Source organism: Hemibagrus wyckioides, linkage group LG16 (genome assembly GCF_019097595.1).
Source record: "Hemibagrus wyckioides isolate EC202008001 linkage group LG16, SWU_Hwy_1.0, whole genome shotgun sequence".
Lineage (NCBI taxonomy): Eukaryota > Metazoa > Chordata > Actinopteri > Siluriformes > Bagridae > Hemibagrus > Hemibagrus wyckioides.
In genome coordinates, this window is record NC_080725.1 from 6,013,462 (window position 1) to 6,032,059 (window position 18,598).

General features: G+C 37.0%; 2 protein-coding genes across 4 annotated transcripts; one reads left to right on the forward strand and one right to left on the reverse strand.

Moving 5' to 3' along the window:
- Nucleotides 1-50: 50 nt before the first annotated feature.
- cct8 (chaperonin containing TCP1, subunit 8 (theta)) lies at nt 51-7,157 on the reverse strand. Of its 2 annotated transcripts, XM_058412214.1 has the most exons (16): nt 6,998-7,157; nt 5,820-5,910; nt 5,644-5,723; nt 5,235-5,384; nt 4,529-4,709; nt 4,344-4,405; nt 4,094-4,231; nt 3,220-3,398; nt 3,034-3,100; nt 2,860-2,947; nt 2,248-2,363; nt 1,962-2,033; nt 1,371-1,535; nt 1,148-1,267; nt 765-896; nt 51-292 (listed from the first exon to the last, which is right to left on the reverse strand). In XM_058412214.1, exons 1-15 carry the CDS (start codon nt 7,055-7,057, stop codon nt 789-791), a joined length of 1,677 nt encoding a protein of 558 aa, XP_058268197.1. In that variant the 5' UTR covers nt 7,058-7,157; the 3' UTR covers nt 51-292; nt 765-788. The 2 variants fall into 2 exon arrangements, with proteins under 2 accessions (XP_058268197.1, XP_058268198.1); XM_058412215.1 differs by lacking the exon at nt 765-896.
- Nucleotides 7,158-9,627: 2,470 nt separating this feature from the next.
- map3k7cl (map3k7 C-terminal like) lies at nt 9,628-17,965 on the forward strand. 2 transcript variants are annotated; one of them, XM_058411251.1, is made up of 7 exons: nt 9,628-9,898; nt 10,163-10,281; nt 10,366-10,448; nt 12,229-12,287; nt 14,497-14,612; nt 17,028-17,229; nt 17,336-17,965. In XM_058411251.1, the coding sequence occupies exons 3-6, from the start codon at nt 10,373-10,375 to the stop codon at nt 17,206-17,208; spliced, it is 432 nt and encodes a 143-aa protein (XP_058267234.1). In that variant the 5' UTR covers nt 9,628-9,898; nt 10,163-10,281; nt 10,366-10,372; the 3' UTR covers nt 17,209-17,229; nt 17,336-17,965. The 2 variants fall into 2 exon arrangements, with proteins under 2 accessions (XP_058267234.1, XP_058267235.1); XM_058411252.1 differs by lacking the exon at nt 10,163-10,281 and having other exon boundaries at nt 9,629-9,898.
- The last annotated feature ends 633 nt before the right edge of the window (nt 17,966-18,598 follow it).

Below are 18,598 nucleotides of genomic sequence, written 5' to 3' on the forward strand. Positions count from 1 at the left end.
TATATTTGTTTGTCTTTCTTTACATTAAAAGAAACACTAAATACTCAAAATGACAGCTCAAGTGCCATTTATTGGGACCACAAAAACTACAGAGCCATCCTTTAACGTCCAACATGAATGAATCAAAAGCTCATTCTAAAAGGAAGAAAATAATACAAAACAAGTGTTGATATTAAATAAACAGTCGAAACGTTTAAGTGGTGAAGGAGGGCATTCCAGCTCATTCATCTTCGTCCCAGTCTTTCTTCTCTGGTGGAGCTTTGGGCCCTCCTGCTGGTTTGGCCATGATAATCTGTACAGACAGGAAGACACAACCTTAGAACACTAATGGGAAGAAAACAAAACACTATTGAGCAGTTAGTTTGAGTCTGTTAACCACATCTATGGAGGAGGAAAAGTCCTTCAATTCATGCGACATGCAATCTCGTACCAGAGCATCATGTTCCAATTCCAACTCTTTGTGACAAGTACATTGTGACAAGTTAGTTCAGTGCTGTCCGAAAGGTATCAAGGTATCAACATGACGGATGAGTGAAAATTAGTAACAAATCATCACCCATTTTTCTTCCAAAAGCAGTTAATTCCAGACCCATTCTATATAATCCTTTCCTTTTACACATCTAAGAAAATATTTTGTAGCAAGATCTTCAATGCTACTTCAAATAGTGAACAGGGTACAGTCAAAACAGTAAGTGTGTTCATGCAATCCCATCCAGCACTCCCACGCTTAAGTGGTTAAGCACACACACAAAGAAATAGGGCACCTGTCCCAATTCTGGGGTTTCTGATCAATGATGGGTGTCAAATTTATCAGGTTCTTCATTCCATTCGTCTTTGTCCCAGTGGCCTTGCTGTTTGGGAGCTTTGGGGCCCCCAGCTGGTTTCGCCATTATGATCTGATACAGTATATTCCAGGCTTAGAAACAGTTGTATGTACTCTTCTATTTCATTTATACAGTGCACAATGGAGTAGAAGCCATAATTTGGTACTCAGCCAAAAAATTAAGTCCAGATAAATAACAAGAAACAAACAAACAAACAAAAAAATCCAGTTTCGAGTGATACTGTAAACATGAAGTAATAAAATACTGGCAAATTGTGAGGATAAGTAAGGTTTGTGACCAAACAATGTAAGGTAGCAGCTGACCTGGTCAACCCGGAGGACAGTGATGGCAGCATTTGTGGCCAATTTGATGCCCCAGAATTTGACCAGGTAGGGATCCAGAATTCCAGCCTCAAGCATGTCTTTCACTGCAGGCCCTTCACCCTACCAAAGGAAGAGGAAACGGTTAAACCAACAATAAAGCCAACAGAAATACAAGAAAGCCAACATAATAGCCTTTTGTTCAGCCTTTTGGTTGCACTCTCACCTCAATATCAAAGCCCATGTTTTTGTTGCCCTCATGGTGAACAGCGTACAGTTTGGAGATCAGCTCGTTACCCTTCACGCCAGAGTTTTCTGCCAAAGCACGTGGCACAGCCTCAAAAGCCTCAGCAAATTTCTTAATGGAGTACTGCTCCAGACCTGGGCAAGACTGGCAAAACATACCAACATTTTTTGAGAAAAAAAAAATCCAACTTCATGTGTATTAACGGATTTAATGGCTTATTTATACAAAAAGAAGCAGAAAGACACAGACATTGCATACTGGGAATAGACCATGGTGAACCATTTGGTTTTTTGTTTGCTGTTCTTTCTCTCCTAAAAGTGTATTCCAAGCATTTGGTGACTGGAATTGGTTTTATCTTTGTCTTGATAAACTACTAATGCCATGGACAACCCATCTTCAGTTTGCTTAAAAATATATTCTAGACATGTATTCTTGGTCCTTTTACTTTTTAAGCACCAAAAACATTTGGTGTCATTAGTTCATTTTTTATGTCAGAGTATAAACATAAGTTGAATTTTAAGAAGAAAATAAGTACAATTCAGTTTTTAATGCTTCTGAGCAGTGACCTACCTCTCCATAAGACATTATCTGTTTGGCCAGTTCAATTTCAGTAGCACCAGCACCAGGACACAGCCTCTTGTCCTAGAAATGAATAAACAAATAAATAAACAAAACAAATCAGAATCAGGTTAATTGCCCAAGAACGTTTTTACACACAAGTAGTTTGGTACTGGCTGTTGGTGACCCTTGAAAGTACAGACATAAAATAATGACACTAAGTCTATTCTAAACAATAGATTTAAAATAAGCTAGAAAATCTGAAAATACATTCATTTAGCCATCTGAACAGACTTACCCTGACAAGGACCTTAAATGTGTTTACTCCATCATCAATGGCTCGTTCAATGTCATCCATCAGGTTGTCTGTGGAGCCTCGAATCACCAAGGTAGAAATGGCTCCCTCTTCCTTCTCTGTTAGAGACGAATACAGTAAATCATGCAATTTATTTCTAAGCAGCACACTTTGTTATTATTTGGAGATTGTTTGAATCCTGTGATGCCACAGCCATGATAAAGGGGTACTGTCTCATCCCCGTATCATTCACTGTGCCACTAGTCAATCACTGGCTCAAGCAAATGAAAGGAAACAGACAGCACTTTCCTTAATGTGCGTCATGTTCCCCCTGTAAGTATAAGCAGCAGTTATGTACCCACCCAAATAGAGAGTGGGGGGCCAAAAACAATTTAGGCACAAAATAAGGTGAAGTCATCTGGAAGCAAAAACACTCCCAAAGACCCACGGTAAATGTATTGTTTAATAATATTTGTCCAAGCAGGAGCTACTCCTTCTGGTACTCGTACAAGACAAACAAAAAATCAGGAAAATGTGGAACATCGTAGAAACAAAGTAAAATACACATGTCTAGATCTCTGGTGGCGAAAGTAGTGCAACTGTAAATTAACTCACCATGTTTGAACACAACAACCTGGGTGTCTCCGACTTCAGTCAGGTAAACACTGTTACAGTGACCCATTTCCTCTGGAGTAGGAACAGTCTGGCAACACACAGAAGGTAAATGCCAACAAAAATCCAAAGCAAAAACCAAGGTTCTATTGTTTTTCACTAAAAAATAAACCTTACCATTTTGGGCAATGCTACAGCACCAACAGTTTTGCATAACCTTCTCAGGTCCCATTTGGAATTGAGCCTTGATGGACACACACCAAAGAATTACACTTTGTCAGATTACCCATTCTGCGTGTGTATGTGTGAGAGAGACAAGTTAAAGACATAGATGGGTGAATTATTCCATTAAAATGCACTCACCGAACTACCATGAGCTGATACTTGTTGGCATAGTGTAATGCCATGTCTGCCACTTTGCCTCCAGTTACGACCACATTAGCACCAGCATCAGCAATGGCCTTCACCTGGGCCTCCATCAGGTTCTCCTCACCTTGGCTGAAGTTCATCAGCTCCTCAGCACTCTTTATCAGCACTGTGCCCTAAGAAATGCACACACCATCAGTGTGATTTTTTTTTTTTTAAATTCATTTTCTTTAATAACTAAGCTCCTCTATTAGATTATTACACATTTATAATACAAATGTATCTCACAACATTTTATAAAATAATATCTTGATACATAAAACTGGATACAACCATTAAATGTTATATACACAACCTCATACAGCAGTAAGTTTACATATTTTAACAGTAAAATGCTTCACTAAATGTAATTTATACTATTTTTAAATAAGTCTTAAATAAGGGTATAATGATGCATCATGACGATGATTTACATGATTTATGTTAATGTGACTGGGCATCCTGGAAAGGAGCATTCAAATATAAATGTAATGCAGTTGCACTGTTTGTACACAAGGGGTCCCAATTTGCACACTGGTCAGAGGAAACGTTGGTTAGGTGATTACATTATTTCATGGAAAGCCTGTGAGAACATCTGCACCTGTGTCCAGTAGCACAACAGGATGGCAATTATACAGTAATTAAATTGAGAAGCCAGTATCATAAATCGAAAGACGGCCAGATTAGACTGTTCTTTCACCCTACTTTTAAAATCAACACTACATATAATTATTAGAAACAAATATTTAAATAACTACCAAAATGCCTGCAACAAAAACTCTGTATATTCAAAAATAAAACAAATATTGTATATTTTTGACAATACACTCACCTTGGTCTCAGTAACCATGCAGTCAAATGGACAAGAAAACACAACTATCTTCGCATCTTTAACTGACGTGATGTCTCCTTCAGTTTCCTTCTTAAAGACCATACCATGCAGCATCGACGAGGCATGCAGCCCGCAACCCTACATGAACACATATTGGAATAAAAAAACCAAGCCAGTGACTAAAAGCATAAACAAAATGTTATTTGGTATGAAATTCATATTTACAGTAACATTTTGTATTAAAACTCACCAAAATCTTGCACACTCTCACATTATCGACATTGAAATTGCCAGACTCAGGGAAAATTGATACTGTGTAGAGAGAACAGCAGCACATTTAATAAACGAAATAAAGATATTAAACTGAGAAAATACGCCTAAACATGAAATACTAAGACATTAGATATACGTTAGGTGTCTGAATGCAGCCCTCACCACAAGCTTGTGCGATAAGGTCGCCGAGGAAGTCTTCATTTCCGTACTGTTTGCTCATCACGGCTGTGCGGATCATGGCTTTGGCCTCAGCCACGTCATGCAGGTTCTTAGCAGAGGAGCAAACACAGTCCGGCAGAATCTCCAAAGCCTTTTTACAGGCCATCTCATAACCCTCAATGACCTATATAGGGAGAGATTAAGATCAACTCAGTTTGATGATCTCGCAGCCAAACACCTGACAGACTCTTTGAAATGCAATTACTGACTAAAAACAATTCCTTGCCCATAAAATCTCTTCTCTACATAAGACGTGTGCATCAAATAATTCCATAATGGACAATAGGACCATTACTAGTGTAGCCTGTGCATTAGACACTGTGTGCTTCGTGACAGAATTAGGATAAGACAGTATGACTTACAGTTGCTGTCACAGACCAATGCATTGTCAATGAGCAGGAGTGGACAAATCAGTAGCCCAGGCAGAGAGACAAGCAGACTGTGTATTTGTGTCTATATCAACAGGCTGTTGATAACTAATTTGCAATGTCTTTTACTTCACTCGTCCAACAAATAATAACAGCTTTTGTTTCAATCTAACATTACGCAAAGTGTTCACCCAGTTACAAGCTGCACACACTTTTTTTAAAATGTAAATACTTGCTTCTTTTTTTTTTTTTTAATACAATTACAAATTTCATCCCCTCACCTCCGACACAGAGAGCCCCATTCGGAGCAGCTCCTCTGCCAGTTCCAGCAGAGCGCCAGCAAACACCAGGACAAAGTTGGTCCCATCCCCTACTTCCTGCTCCTGCATGTGGGACGCCATAACGATCATCCTAGCAGCTGGGTGCTGGACCTAGAAAAGAAAGACACAGTATTTAAGGCTGTATGCTGTGCATTATAGAATTGCCATTGACATATTACAAAGGATGCAGTGGGTGCTTCTCATTTTTTTAATTGAGCCTCCTTGTTTTCTTTCCTTCCTTAATTCTATACTCCTTCCTCCAGTGAATCAGAGAAAGATGGCAGAATACAATAGTGGTAGGATTGAATAATCAGAGGCATCCATTAGCGAGGCACCCTGCGTTTCACTAAATCACATCATCCAAACTCACCTCGAGCTCTCTCAGAATGGTAGCAGCATCATTGGTTACCAGGAGTTTCTCTAAATGGTTGATGACCATCTTGTTCATGCCTGGCAAATATATAATAATACAATTCATTAAGAACAATTAACATTACAAGTTAGATTAAATAAGCAAAATCCTGAAGCAGGGAAACAGTCAGTTACCATTGGGTCCATATGCAGTTCTTGTAGTCTGTGCCAGTTCCTTGCATGCCTGGATATTTCTAAAAACTGCCTCCTCCAGACCTGAATAATGCTGATCAGCAGAAAATAGTATAAATTCAATACAAATGAACAAATTTTTATAAAGCACACCACAACCTATGTAAAAATAATAATAATAATAATAAAAATCAAAAGCCATTAAAAGTACAACTCGGTGACATGATATAATAATGAAATCCTCATACAATGTATCAAATACACTTTGAAATATTGTAGTGCTTTTTGATTTAAAAAACATTTACATTTCTGGCATTTAGCAGACGCTCTCATCCAGATCGACTTACATTTTCATCTCATTTTATACAACTGAGCAATTGAGGGTTGAGGGCTTTGCTCAAGGGCCCTTTAGTGGCAGTTTAGTGGACCAGGGATTCAAACTCATCACCTTCTGAGCAAAAGGCCAACGCCTTAACCACTAAGCTAACACATCCCCATAAATAAAACACAAATATTACAATTTTGCTTCTCAAGATTTATGTTTAATAAATAAAAACATTGTTTTAAACAAGAGTTATAATGAGTTTATTTTGCAACTGTATTGGGGGGGATAAAATGACCAAACCGTGAGAGACATGAAACAGGCTACAGTGAATCTTGCACACAATGTTTCCTAATTTGGTTACAAAACGAGAAAGTGAATAAATGATGATCATGATAATATAATCCGTTGTAGAATAACGTTATCTAGCATAAGGAAAATAACTGCACTGTGAGAGCTGTTAGCCATTATCGCACTAATAATACATTATTTAATAATAAAAATGGGTTATTGATCCGAATTGCTGTCAGGGGAAGCAGCTAGCAGGCTAACTAGTTTGCCGGCAGATGCACATGCTGAACTAGCTAGGGTAACAAAAAGCTAATTACTGGAGTAAATCTAGATTTTATAGTTCTTGGGTAAAAGGAAACACTGCCTTAATTAACTGCTAATATTTTGCGCGTGCATAGTCTGTCTGATTTGCTATATACATGTAATCAGTAGCTTTGACTGTGGACCCTGTGTTCTAGAAATCTCCACCCACATGATTCAGGCTAACTCGCTAACACGTTAGCTAGCTGCTTAGCTAAGTGTTAAGATCAGACCCTAATAAAAAAAAAAGGATCCTAACGATTCTTACCTTCGCACCATCCTTTAACATTTGGGCAAAGCCAGGCGCTTTAGGGACGTGAAGGGCCATTTTTTAGCGTTTGAACAGCCCCGGTAGGAGAATAATCCGGACTGGATGCTGCCAGAAACCGCTCCACAAGGCAAAGCACGCAGCTAAGAAAAGACTGGGCGAGTGTCGAGGGCAGAATCATAGATCATCATCCTCACAGGCCAGATAGTAGATCGACGATTGCGTCAAACGCTGTCTGTTATCTATGTATCTGTTAGTTTGTTGAACTATGACAAGAGCTTAAAAAAAAGAGCCTAAAATACAACCAAGCCATAACATATGTTTTAAAAGTGAAATTTCTATTCAAACTATCTAGACTAATTTAGAAAATAATACCAGGTCAACATTAGATTAGATTCAACTTTATTGTCCTTGTGCAGAGTACATGTACAGAGCCAATGAAATGCAGTTAGCATCCAACCAGAAGTGCATAAGTGGCATATTTACAATTAATTACAATAAAGATATACAGGTATGGGGATGATATGTACAAGAGAATGGATGTCTTATGTACAGGTGTAGTAGGAAATATAAATAGGTATAAAAAAAAAAAGACTATACAATGTACAATGTACAATTTGTTATGTCCTTTGTTCCAATCAGTGCTGAGTAACACACACACACACACACACACACACACACCAGCCAAGTGGTGCCATTGTTGTTAAATTGTTATGTACACTCAATGTATAGTAATAAAGATATGTTAAGAATTAACATGCTAAACAAGATATACAGATGGGTATGTGTATATTATACATTATATACAGCTCTGGAAAAAAAAAAAAAAGAGACCACTGCCCAATCTCCAGATTTGAACCCTATTGAAAACCTCTGGAATGTCATCAAGAGGAAGATGGATGGTCACAAACCATCAAGCAAAGCTGAGCTGTTTGCTTTTTTGCAAAAAGAGTGGTATAAAGTTCCCCAACAGCAATGTGAGAAACTGGTGGAGAGCATGGAGCCAAAACGCATGCAAATCGGGGTTATTCCACCAAATACTGATTTCTTTATGTCATTTAGCCAAAGCATTAACACAATTTCTTTACAAATTATTTGCATTTTGTTTTATTTGAGTTATTAAAGCTCGGCAAATACTGCATGATCTCTGGTTATTTTGATGTGTTGTCATTTCCTTTAAATATACATTCTAAATAACAATAGTTATATTTTGAATTTAGGAGAAATATTGTCAGCAGTTCACAAAAAATGTAACAAAACTGTTCATCTCACGTACATGCACCTGGAAGAAAAAAACATAAGAAACTGATTATTTTGCAGTGGTCTCTTATTTTTTCCCAGAGCTGTATATATGCATGTTTAAATAGTACTATTATGTACAGGACAAAAATGTACAGGAAGGAGGTGTTCATGGACCAGGCGAGGTCCTCTGAGAAGTGGACCCCAAGGAACTTAAAGCTGGGTACACGCTCAACAGCAGCTCCACTGATGTGAATGGGAGCATGAGTGTGATTCCCAGCACGTCTGAAGTCCACAATGACCTCCTTTGTTTTCCTGGTGTTGAGTTCCAGGTTGTTGTCCCCACACTATAGCTATAACATTACACTATAGTTTATTAGTTTTATAGTTTATTTACTATATACACCGACCAGGCATAACATTATGACCTAATATTGTGTTGGTCCCCCTTTTTCTGCCAAAACAGCCTTGACCCATCATGCACTGTGTATTCTGACACCTTTCTCTCAGAACCAGCATTAATATCTTCAGCTATTTGAGCAACTGTATTTCGTCTGTTGGATCGGATCACAGGGGCCAGCCTTCACTCCCCACATGCATCAGTGAGCCTTGGCCGCCCGTGACCCTGTCTTGTTCCCTTCACCTGGCACTGCTCATAATGTTATACCTGATCAGTATACTTTCCTCACACAGTTTCTCTATAAATTAACATAAAACATTTCTATACCCTAAAAAAACCCTTTCTAAACTCTATACACTGTTCTTATTTTTTCACAGAAAGCTAAAAAAAAAAAAAATTTTAATTCACAATAAATTCCTCATTGTGTGGGATGATCTTTTTGGCACAAAATTATAATTCAGTTTATAGTTTAATATTTAGGTATATATTGTTTATACAACAAAACAAAAGAATCATGGAAACATGAAACATATTTTTCTTTTTTTCCTAGGTTTCATGGCATCACTTTGTAAGAATAGATTTTAATTGTAAAGTCCACCATCATAGAAGGACTACATGCAAAACTGCTCAACACTGTGATAAAATATTATAAATTCAGGGCTCGCTTAAAGGTTTCACTCAGAGGGTCAAAAAAAAGAAAGAAAGAAAGAAAGACAGAAAGAAAGAAAGAAAGAAAGAAAGAAAGAAAGAAAGAAAGAAAGAAAGAAAGAAAGAAAGAAAGAAAGAAAGAAAGAAAGAAAGAAAGAAAGAAAGAAAAAAGTAGGATTAGACATTAATGACCTTAATCCGGTAAAACAGCTTCATTTCAAAACAATGGCACCACTTGGCTGGTGTGTGTGTGTGTGTTACTCAGCACTGATTGGAACAAAGGACATTTTTCTTGCCTAAAGTCATGCGTCCGAGCCTTTTAACTGGCACTGGTGTAGGGGGTGTATCTGTAGTCCTAGTGAGCAACCACACACACACACACACACACACACGCACGCACACTACTCTGCCATGTTTCTGACGAGTAGCCGAGATGATTCTTATGAAAACAGTCTTCTTCTCCTCTCTGGCCCTCATTAACTGGCCCAGATGATTGTATGATTAGCTCACTCTGGAAAGCTCTAACACTTCCTGCACGCTCTTTCTGTGGAAGGAGTCACTCTTGAACCTTCTTAAGTTTAAGGACTTTCTCAGAAGTAAGCTTTTGTTGCCAGGTAAGTTTTAATTTATCTCTCATAATATTTTTAAACTGGACTCACAGAATTGTAAAGATGTGTTTAACTTTACTCAAAGTTTACTGAATTTTATGTTGCAAAAATTCCCTTCTACAACTGCTTTGATTGTTTTTAACTGTGGAAACAACATGTTTCTGCTCAGTAAATGGCTTGAGTCATGGCAGATAATAAAATCTCGTTTAATAGTTTACAATTTCATTCATAAATGCACATGGATTAAATGATAGAAAATGCTTTGGTCAGTGCAAAGACAGTGGAGACGTGTGACCTCACCCTCTGGCTCGGAGGGGCTCTACCTCTAATTGTTTAATCCCCGATGCAGCTTTGGGCACATGATGAAATCCAGTCATTGCCCCTGAGAGGTGAATGATCTCACATTACAGCTGTGTATTAAAGGAAACTAGCTTTATGCCCCCTATCCTGTCATACTTGTCTGCCTTCCACAGGGAATAAATGATCACCTCAGCAAGACGATTCACCACAGACAAACCTGAAGTTCAAATCTCCTTCAGCCTTGATGAGTCCTCAGGTATGTTGCTTTCTTGGGTTCTACGTTTGAAGGTGTTACTTAACTGTTGGCTTTAAAAATGGTTTTGTCCTCTCAACCACCTCCCCCTCAGCTGTAATGGCATACACTGCATGCCTTACACCAAAACAGCAACCCACAAAAGCTAGTACAAAGCCCTTCTCGTGCCGGATCTGTTTTAACTTTTGCCATTCTTTACAGTAAAACAGGTGCTCTCTCTATTTTGGTCTATCACTGGCATCTTACAAATAAAATATCTACCTAGACACAAAGCTTATCTGGTCCCTGCTGTCAAAGTGTTTTACAGCTATTCAGACGAATGTTTGGATGGCAGCTGCAGCATCAGGTTTCCTCTTTAATACCTCACTGCTGTGTGATTCACTCATTTGCTTTTATAACACTGGCCTATATTTAAAGGTGCTTAACACTTCATCCTCCATTCCTGCCCGGAACCTCACATCTTAGTCTGTGCTTGCATTTAAGGACTGCCGTGCAAACACACAGATCAAGAAACTCGTCTAGTTATTTGACACACAGGTTAAGTGAGTTCTCTGTGATCATATTGATCAGCATGCTGTATGTCAGACTGGCTTTGACCTTATCTTGTTTTGTTTTTTTCTTTTCTTTTTAAAGAATCTGAAGATTTACAACGGCTTTGTTTTCTTTCTGAAACTGAGAGTATGTTAAACTTTATTAGAACAGGAGTCTGGCATGTTTGCAAGACTTAAAAAGCCTATAAATGTTTCTACTATTGTAGAGTCACACGAGCAAGAGCCTGGATCTCCTACATTGGGAATTACCTCATCCCAAGTTGAAATGCAATATGTGGCTGTAATTCAAACAAGTGGCCGATTCTGCTTGTGTATATTTTGCTTATAATTAGTCCCATGGTCAGTGTGTAACCACACCCCATTTTTAGCTGGTTTCATCAGAGGATTCCCGACATGTGTACCCTGGCTACGTATAGACATAGCTTGCATGATAGCAGCCAGTGTAGACAACTCGTCTGTCATAGCCCTCGTTAAAGACATCTCATCGTCAGGTATCTAAAAGATAGTTAGAACCAATCTGTCCACTAAAGCTTTAGTTTATGTGGACCAGACTAACAGGTGTTGGCTGATGTTCTCCTTGCAGCGATAGAAAAACAGGCCTGTGGTTTCTATAAACATAGCCAAGCCGAAGAACCTCTGTTGTTGGTTAGGCACTTAATTTTATAATTAGTAATGATTTAATTACTTAAACTATGCAATATGTAACTGGGAGCCTCTGTGTATGCTCTGTTTGTGGGATAGGGCAGAGGAGGACATGCAGAAGCACCTCTGGCATTTAGTACGTTTCTAAAAGGGTATCTGGCCACTGGACAAAATTAGAGTCATTACCATTTAAGAAATTAGGTTTTAAACCAATAACTGTAGTGCTAATGCCTCGCAGTTCCAGAGTCTGTGATTTGATCCTGAGGTTGTGTTACTTTCCATTTGATATTTTGCACTTCCTGCATAAACATGGGTTTATTCTGGGTTCTCAAGATTCTTTCCACCTCCCAAAGCATAAATCTTCATGATCTGTTCATGATAAATTGCTCCTAGGTGTGAATGAGTGTGTTAATGTGTGTGTTCACGGCACCCTATGATAGACTGCTGTCTCACCCAGGGTGTATTCTTACTTTATAGTACCCAGTGTTCCCTGGATCCACTGCAACCCTGACCAGTAACCGGTACTTGCCATCCCTTATTACTTCCTCAATGCACCAGAGATACTAAACTGATTGTCTTTATTAATACAGAGCTGACCGATGCAGAGGATCAATTCCCATCTTTCCCTGACCTTGAGCAACGCTTGCAGGTAAGACTCAATAATTATATGAAGACAGAGATATATTAATGCAGATGACATTTTTGTGATTTAACTGGTCATTTAATGTTGATTTCAGTAAAGCAAACGGTATAAGAATTAGAAAGCTGAACAACTGTTGCTTATCATACCACAGTGTGAACATAAGAGGGCAGCAGTATATGTTTGTAGTGTTTAAGTTCTTAAATGAAGACCTTCTGTAAGAATATCCTGTATAACAGGGTTTCTCAGCCACACTTACCTCAAATTAGTACAAATAATTGGATCTTATTAGTCAAATTTTATACCTTTACTATAGTACTGCTAAATTTCCACTATATACCTCAGGGATTGTTCTTTAAAAACACCAGGACTGTGAGTTGTTTCATTGTACTATGTTCTTTAGTCTAAATTTATTTACTTACATGATCTTATTTCACATTGGACCTGAGTTAAAAACTCACCATAACAAGCCATTAAAATTCAGTTACTTGTTGAGCAGCCACTGCTATTACACAACACTTCTGCATGAACTTCCTGTACAATACAGGAACAATATACAATATGAAAACAGGTGACAAATTAAAACTAATATAAAGTGTGTTATTAAGGTATTGGGCCACCACAAGCCACCAGCTTCAATGTGCCTTAGCAAACAAGTTTCCAAAAAAGAAAATTCCCTCTAACGATGTTTTGATGATGGTGGTGTAGAGAGTTTTTACAACATGTCACTAAAAATTCTCTTGTAGGAGTTCCGCTGAACTGAGATCTGGTGATTGGCCATAGCATATTTATATTTTTTGGGAATTGGGAAATTGTTATCCTAGAAAAGACCACTCCCATTTGGATGAAAATATTCCATATGATAGGTGATCAATTAGAATATTTAACCTTGTACTTAACCTTCTTTCTTTCTTTCTTTCTTTCTTTCTTTCTTTCTTTCTTTCTTTCTTTCTTTCTTTCTTTCTTTCTTTCTTTCAACCCAAGATTTACTTTAATCCATGTAACGCATTAGAAGCCCAAGGCAGTTAAATACAATTACACTAATATCTCAGGTCAACGTGTAGCAAAGGTCAGATGAATAAATACATGAATAAATGAATGAATGAATGAATGAATTCGATAAAATTATTAAATGAATAAATACATACATAGACATACGAAGCCAGCAATTACGTAATCAGATGTTGAAAACAATGGGTATAGTTACACAAGTGATACTTGCTAACTAGACTATTAACAACACACTAAACACTAACACTGAAAGGGAGGAACTGTGGAGCTGGAAAAGGAGGAAGTAGACATCCAGACAGCATCAAATGGAATTATAAAAAAAAAGAAAAGAAAAGAAAAGAAAAGAAAAAAGAAACTGGCCAAATCTCTCTGCTTACCGTACATCAGGATGATGCCATCTAACTTATTTAATTTTTATCTCTGTAAGCGCACACAGTGGAAGAACACTATTGTGTCACATGTACAGTCAGGCCTTCAATAATATCTGATCCTCTAAGAGAAACTTATATTATATTTTCACTTATATAGACTTCTAGCCATCATAGGTACATTACCTATGTTTTTATTAGTAAGGGAATTCTAGTTAAAAAAAAATAATAAAAAATTATTACTTAAATAAATACGCTGTGAGGTTTCCAAGGCACTTGGAGAAGTTGCAGAAGTTGAAGTGATATTTTGGAGGAGTTGGCTATGAGTCATTGTGAAAGCAGAAGTCCTGCTTGAGATGAAGCCAAAACTTTTTACCAACAGTTTCCTACATAATGTGGTGGGAGTGTAAGTGTGTGCTGGTTGCTATCATGGAAAGCGATACTGTCTGAGGGGATTTTTGTTTCATAGACACTCCAGACTTCAGCACTAGTTTTGTGGACAGCTAATTAAATAAAAAAGTCCAAACACGGAACAGAAACCACAGAACCGGTTTGCAGCACACGAGTGGGTTACACCTCTTCTTTTCTGACTGATTTATGACTAGTTTAACTAGATTAGTGTCAGCTAACTCCACTCCTCTCGTGCAGTCTTCCCGAAACTTTAAACTACAATCTTTAACATTATGTCTGGTAGACTGCTGGAACCCTAATAGTTTTGTATCGCTGTCTGGCAGCTCCTTTGACATTAGTATTGATGAAATTTGTGCTATTGATTATTTTTAAGTCACAAGTGTATGAATGTTATATGTGTGGGTCTTGTGTCCTCTTCATTTCTGCAGCCAGTGTTGCCATGCCAATCTCTAAAGGAGTCTGTCCAAGTCTACAGAGACCATTGCAGAATGGCGAAAGAGTTTCACCAGGTTAAAACAGAAATCGCTCTTCTGGAAGACAGAAAGTAAGTGTGAAGGCTGAGAGCAGGGAAAACCCTGCCACTGTACAAGGAAATATGATTTTCCATTTTTCCCAGTACAGGTTTATATGTACATACATGCAACAAGCTGAAACTTTTGAAGTTTCATAAGGGAACAAGGACGAGAACAATTTCAGATTCTACTAAAGTTTATTTCAGAGATTCCTCACTGTGATGCAACATGGTTTGTGTGGTGCTCTTCCTTAGGACACATTCCATTTTGACTGACAAGGGGGATTTCCTTACAAGTCATGCTGTGCTGGGTAAAAATAGGCCTGTGTAATCATGACAGCCTCTTACATACTGTATTGTGGCATGCAACACTTGTGTTTTTCGAAAATGGCTTGGGTTGTCCGTAGCAACCAGGCATGATTTCTTTTACATTCAAATGAATCTTTCCCGTAAAGACTTTATGAATCTACGAACTGGATAGCATTGATTAAAAAAAAAAAAAAAAACTGTAGTCAATTTATGAAAAATATATCCAAATGCCTTTTTTATTGAATAAGCAATATATCAACCGATTAGATATAGTGTAAATGTCCACAGTAGCTTGTCCTTCTGTCTCCAGCGGAATCTTTGGGATATCATAATGTATGAGCTTTCCACAGACAATTAGGATTAAGCTTTAAATATTGATATGATATACTTAATTATAAGCTGTTGTTAAATGTTGAAACGTCAGACGATTAGTTGATCACTTTCCTATAGCAGCATGCCTCTGCAGGGTTCAATTCAAATCGTGTTTATAATAATGCACTTGTTCCTATAGTGCTGTTCCTAGGGTAACAGATTAATAGGAATTTGGCAGATGATCTAAATTATCTAAGACTAATAATAATTGAATAAAAAAATTGTTGTATTTAACAAAGAAAATGTATAATTGTTGATATGGTGAAGCATACTTTATTTAACATTACTACCAAGCAACTCCCAGTGGCTATTTATATATTTATCTTATTTACATCCTATAAACTCCTAACAAGAGAGAGAGAGAGAGAGCAGGTTTGTATGTTTTATCTATAATATATAGATTTAAATTCCATGTAGTTTAATAAATGAAACTCTTTTTTGTCTATTTATGATAGGCAAACCTCTGTGGTATAAGAGGAATAATATTATTATATATTATTAAATATAACATATTTATGAGCTTCACGGTTACTTCCATTCATACACTTTTGTTCAAATGGTTACACCCACACATACATTAAGAGTGTCCTTTTATCACTTTTATTGTAAGCTGTAAATTGTGGTTAATTTACTGGAAGTCCCAGGCTATTGTGTCCATCCTAGAAACGGTGTTCAAAGGTCCAAACACTGGAGTTTCACTTACTGGCAACCTGCCATGTGATCACATTTTATAAAAACAGGAAGTAGTAGTAGTACATCATGCAGCACAGCTTCAGCTGTGTACAAATCTGCAAGTAGGTGTTACAGGTGTATGTTTAGTGGCAGTGGTTTTAGTGCAGATGAATATGGTTAGATTAGCAGGCCAGAGATTACGTGTTTGACCTTCATTTGATAATAAAATTCTACGTTTACACACCTTGTGTAATCTAATCCATTTAGGAAATGAAAAAAAAAAGAATAGATAAAAAAAAAAGGAATAGACTCTTGGGTGGAAAAAGTACCAAAAAATATATATTTGAGTGAATATTGAGATAATCTTATTCAGTTAAAAGTGGAAGTATACAGTGAAATGTACTCAAGTATAAAGATTGCTTCCTATAAATGTATTGCAAAAGAAAACATAGAGGTTTTAACTGATGAAATTAAGTTAATAATTGTTAATAAACAAACAAAAGGTTTGCTGGTCATATGCATGACTAACTATGCTTAGGTTGATAAAGATTTAAGCAGAAGTAAATCTTCTTGTTAATATTTACTATTAGCTAGCCTTTGACTTGCTACCTAGCCAGTAATGCCACTAAATGTGATGTAGGTCTAAACCTGGAATTACTGAAGAAAACAGGCTTAAAAACTTAAACCTTAAATGTAGCCAGTCAACAGCAAATTGTTATGCTTTTTCAAATGTGTTACAGTCCATTCCTACTAGCAGGCCATGCAAGATAGCTTGTTAAGTCTCTGCTTACCGTAGTATACTGAAATATTTTACTGAGGTAGGGCCAGGCTGATAGCTGTAGCATTAATTATGTTGTGTAGCATAAAAAATGTCACAGCAGATGATGATTTTTTTTTTTTTTTTTTACGATTCTTGATAGTTTTCTTCTACTGAACTTGATTGAAAACTAAATTGATTGAAAAGTATGTTTTTAAAAAAAAATAAATAAAAAATCTCGCTAAACTAGTGTTAACCGTAAACATCAATGAAGGTAACAGCTGTAAAGTTTATTTCCTTGCCTGTTCTCTGTGTATGTTTGGGTGTGCTTACCCCAGAAGGGATTTGATAGCTGAGCTGGCTGAGGACGAGAAGGTGACGCTGGAGATCTCTAGACTGGAGGAAGAGTTTCGGCTTTTGACAGAGGAGAACCATACCCTCGTCAGCATGTACACAGAGCGAACTCAGCAGCTTGCCACTCTGCGTATACTCAATCAGAAGAGGCAGGGTTCCTCCTGACCCTTGGCCTTTTGTGAAATGGTCAGTACAAATATGTTTCAAGATTTTTTTCCTTATGAGCCATCTTAACATTGAGGTCTGCTACAATGTACATTTAACATCCCATTATATGTTTCAACCCTAACAGCAGTTCAAAATAGTGAACATTATACTATGTGAGGGCAGCACATTGGAAAGGGAGGATTTCATATTAAGAAGAGTTTCCTTTGAGACGACTACATCAGGTTTCACCAGCAAAAGATGGAAAATGGCTCTCTAGCACTTATTGATTGTAATTAGAATTCTAGGCAACTGTTTAGGTGAATAAAGGGATTTACAATTGAAAATATCCATTAATGAATAATGGGTATCATTATCTGTGTCATGCAATGCGTAATAAAAATGAAAGTGTGCTGAGTTAATACCAATCTGAGCAAAAAACACTGGTTTAAAGACTGGTTAAAGGGTCTGCACTGGAAACCAGAGGATTATCCATACTGACTCCTATATGGACTCAGGTTTGGGTTTTGTATGTTGTGTATATATACGCAATTATACTGAATAACTAGAATTTTGACATAAATACAAAGCAACAGTTTGTTCTTTAATGGTACTTTACTATAATCATGTGTAGCCTATAAACTCCAATAAGCATGTATGCAAAATGGTAACCATGAATTAATTCACAAAATGAATATGCATATTATAATATGATTATGGTCAAATGAATCACATCTAAAATCAATCAGTAAATACATAGAAATATATATATATATATATATATATATATATATATATATATATATATATATATATATATATATATATATATATATATTTGTCAAACACTGGTGCTGAATCCAGAATGCATGATGAACATGATGATTGATGATCTGTGTTCTGAGTTCGCGGGTATCTCAATGAAAGTGTTATGTTTAATTCAAAATTCACACTTCCTATGATGCCTTTCACTACAAAGTGATATGATAACCAATGGATAAAGAAGCAACATTTCTATATTATGATATTTTTATAAATATAACATCCCTGGTGGAGAACATGCTGGGTTCTGGAGTGTTTTGTAAAGGATCACATCAATCCTATCAATAAATACCTTTTAAAGGGTTTTTTTTGGTCTGTTTTATCTGTTTATTGTCCAGCCTGTCTGTCTTTTCATTATTTGTCTGATATCCAGTACTTGGTCATTGATAAACTGACATGGTCATATCACTCTTTAGTCTGTAAATATTATAGCTATGTATATGTCAGTGCAAGTTTTATACTCTTTACTGTGTTCATTCCATAATAAGGAACTGATCGTTAAAAAATGAGCACACTGTAAGATTGTGAAATCCTTTAAAAGGCAATGTCTCTCATCCCACACAGATTTACCAGGCAACTTCAGAAAGAG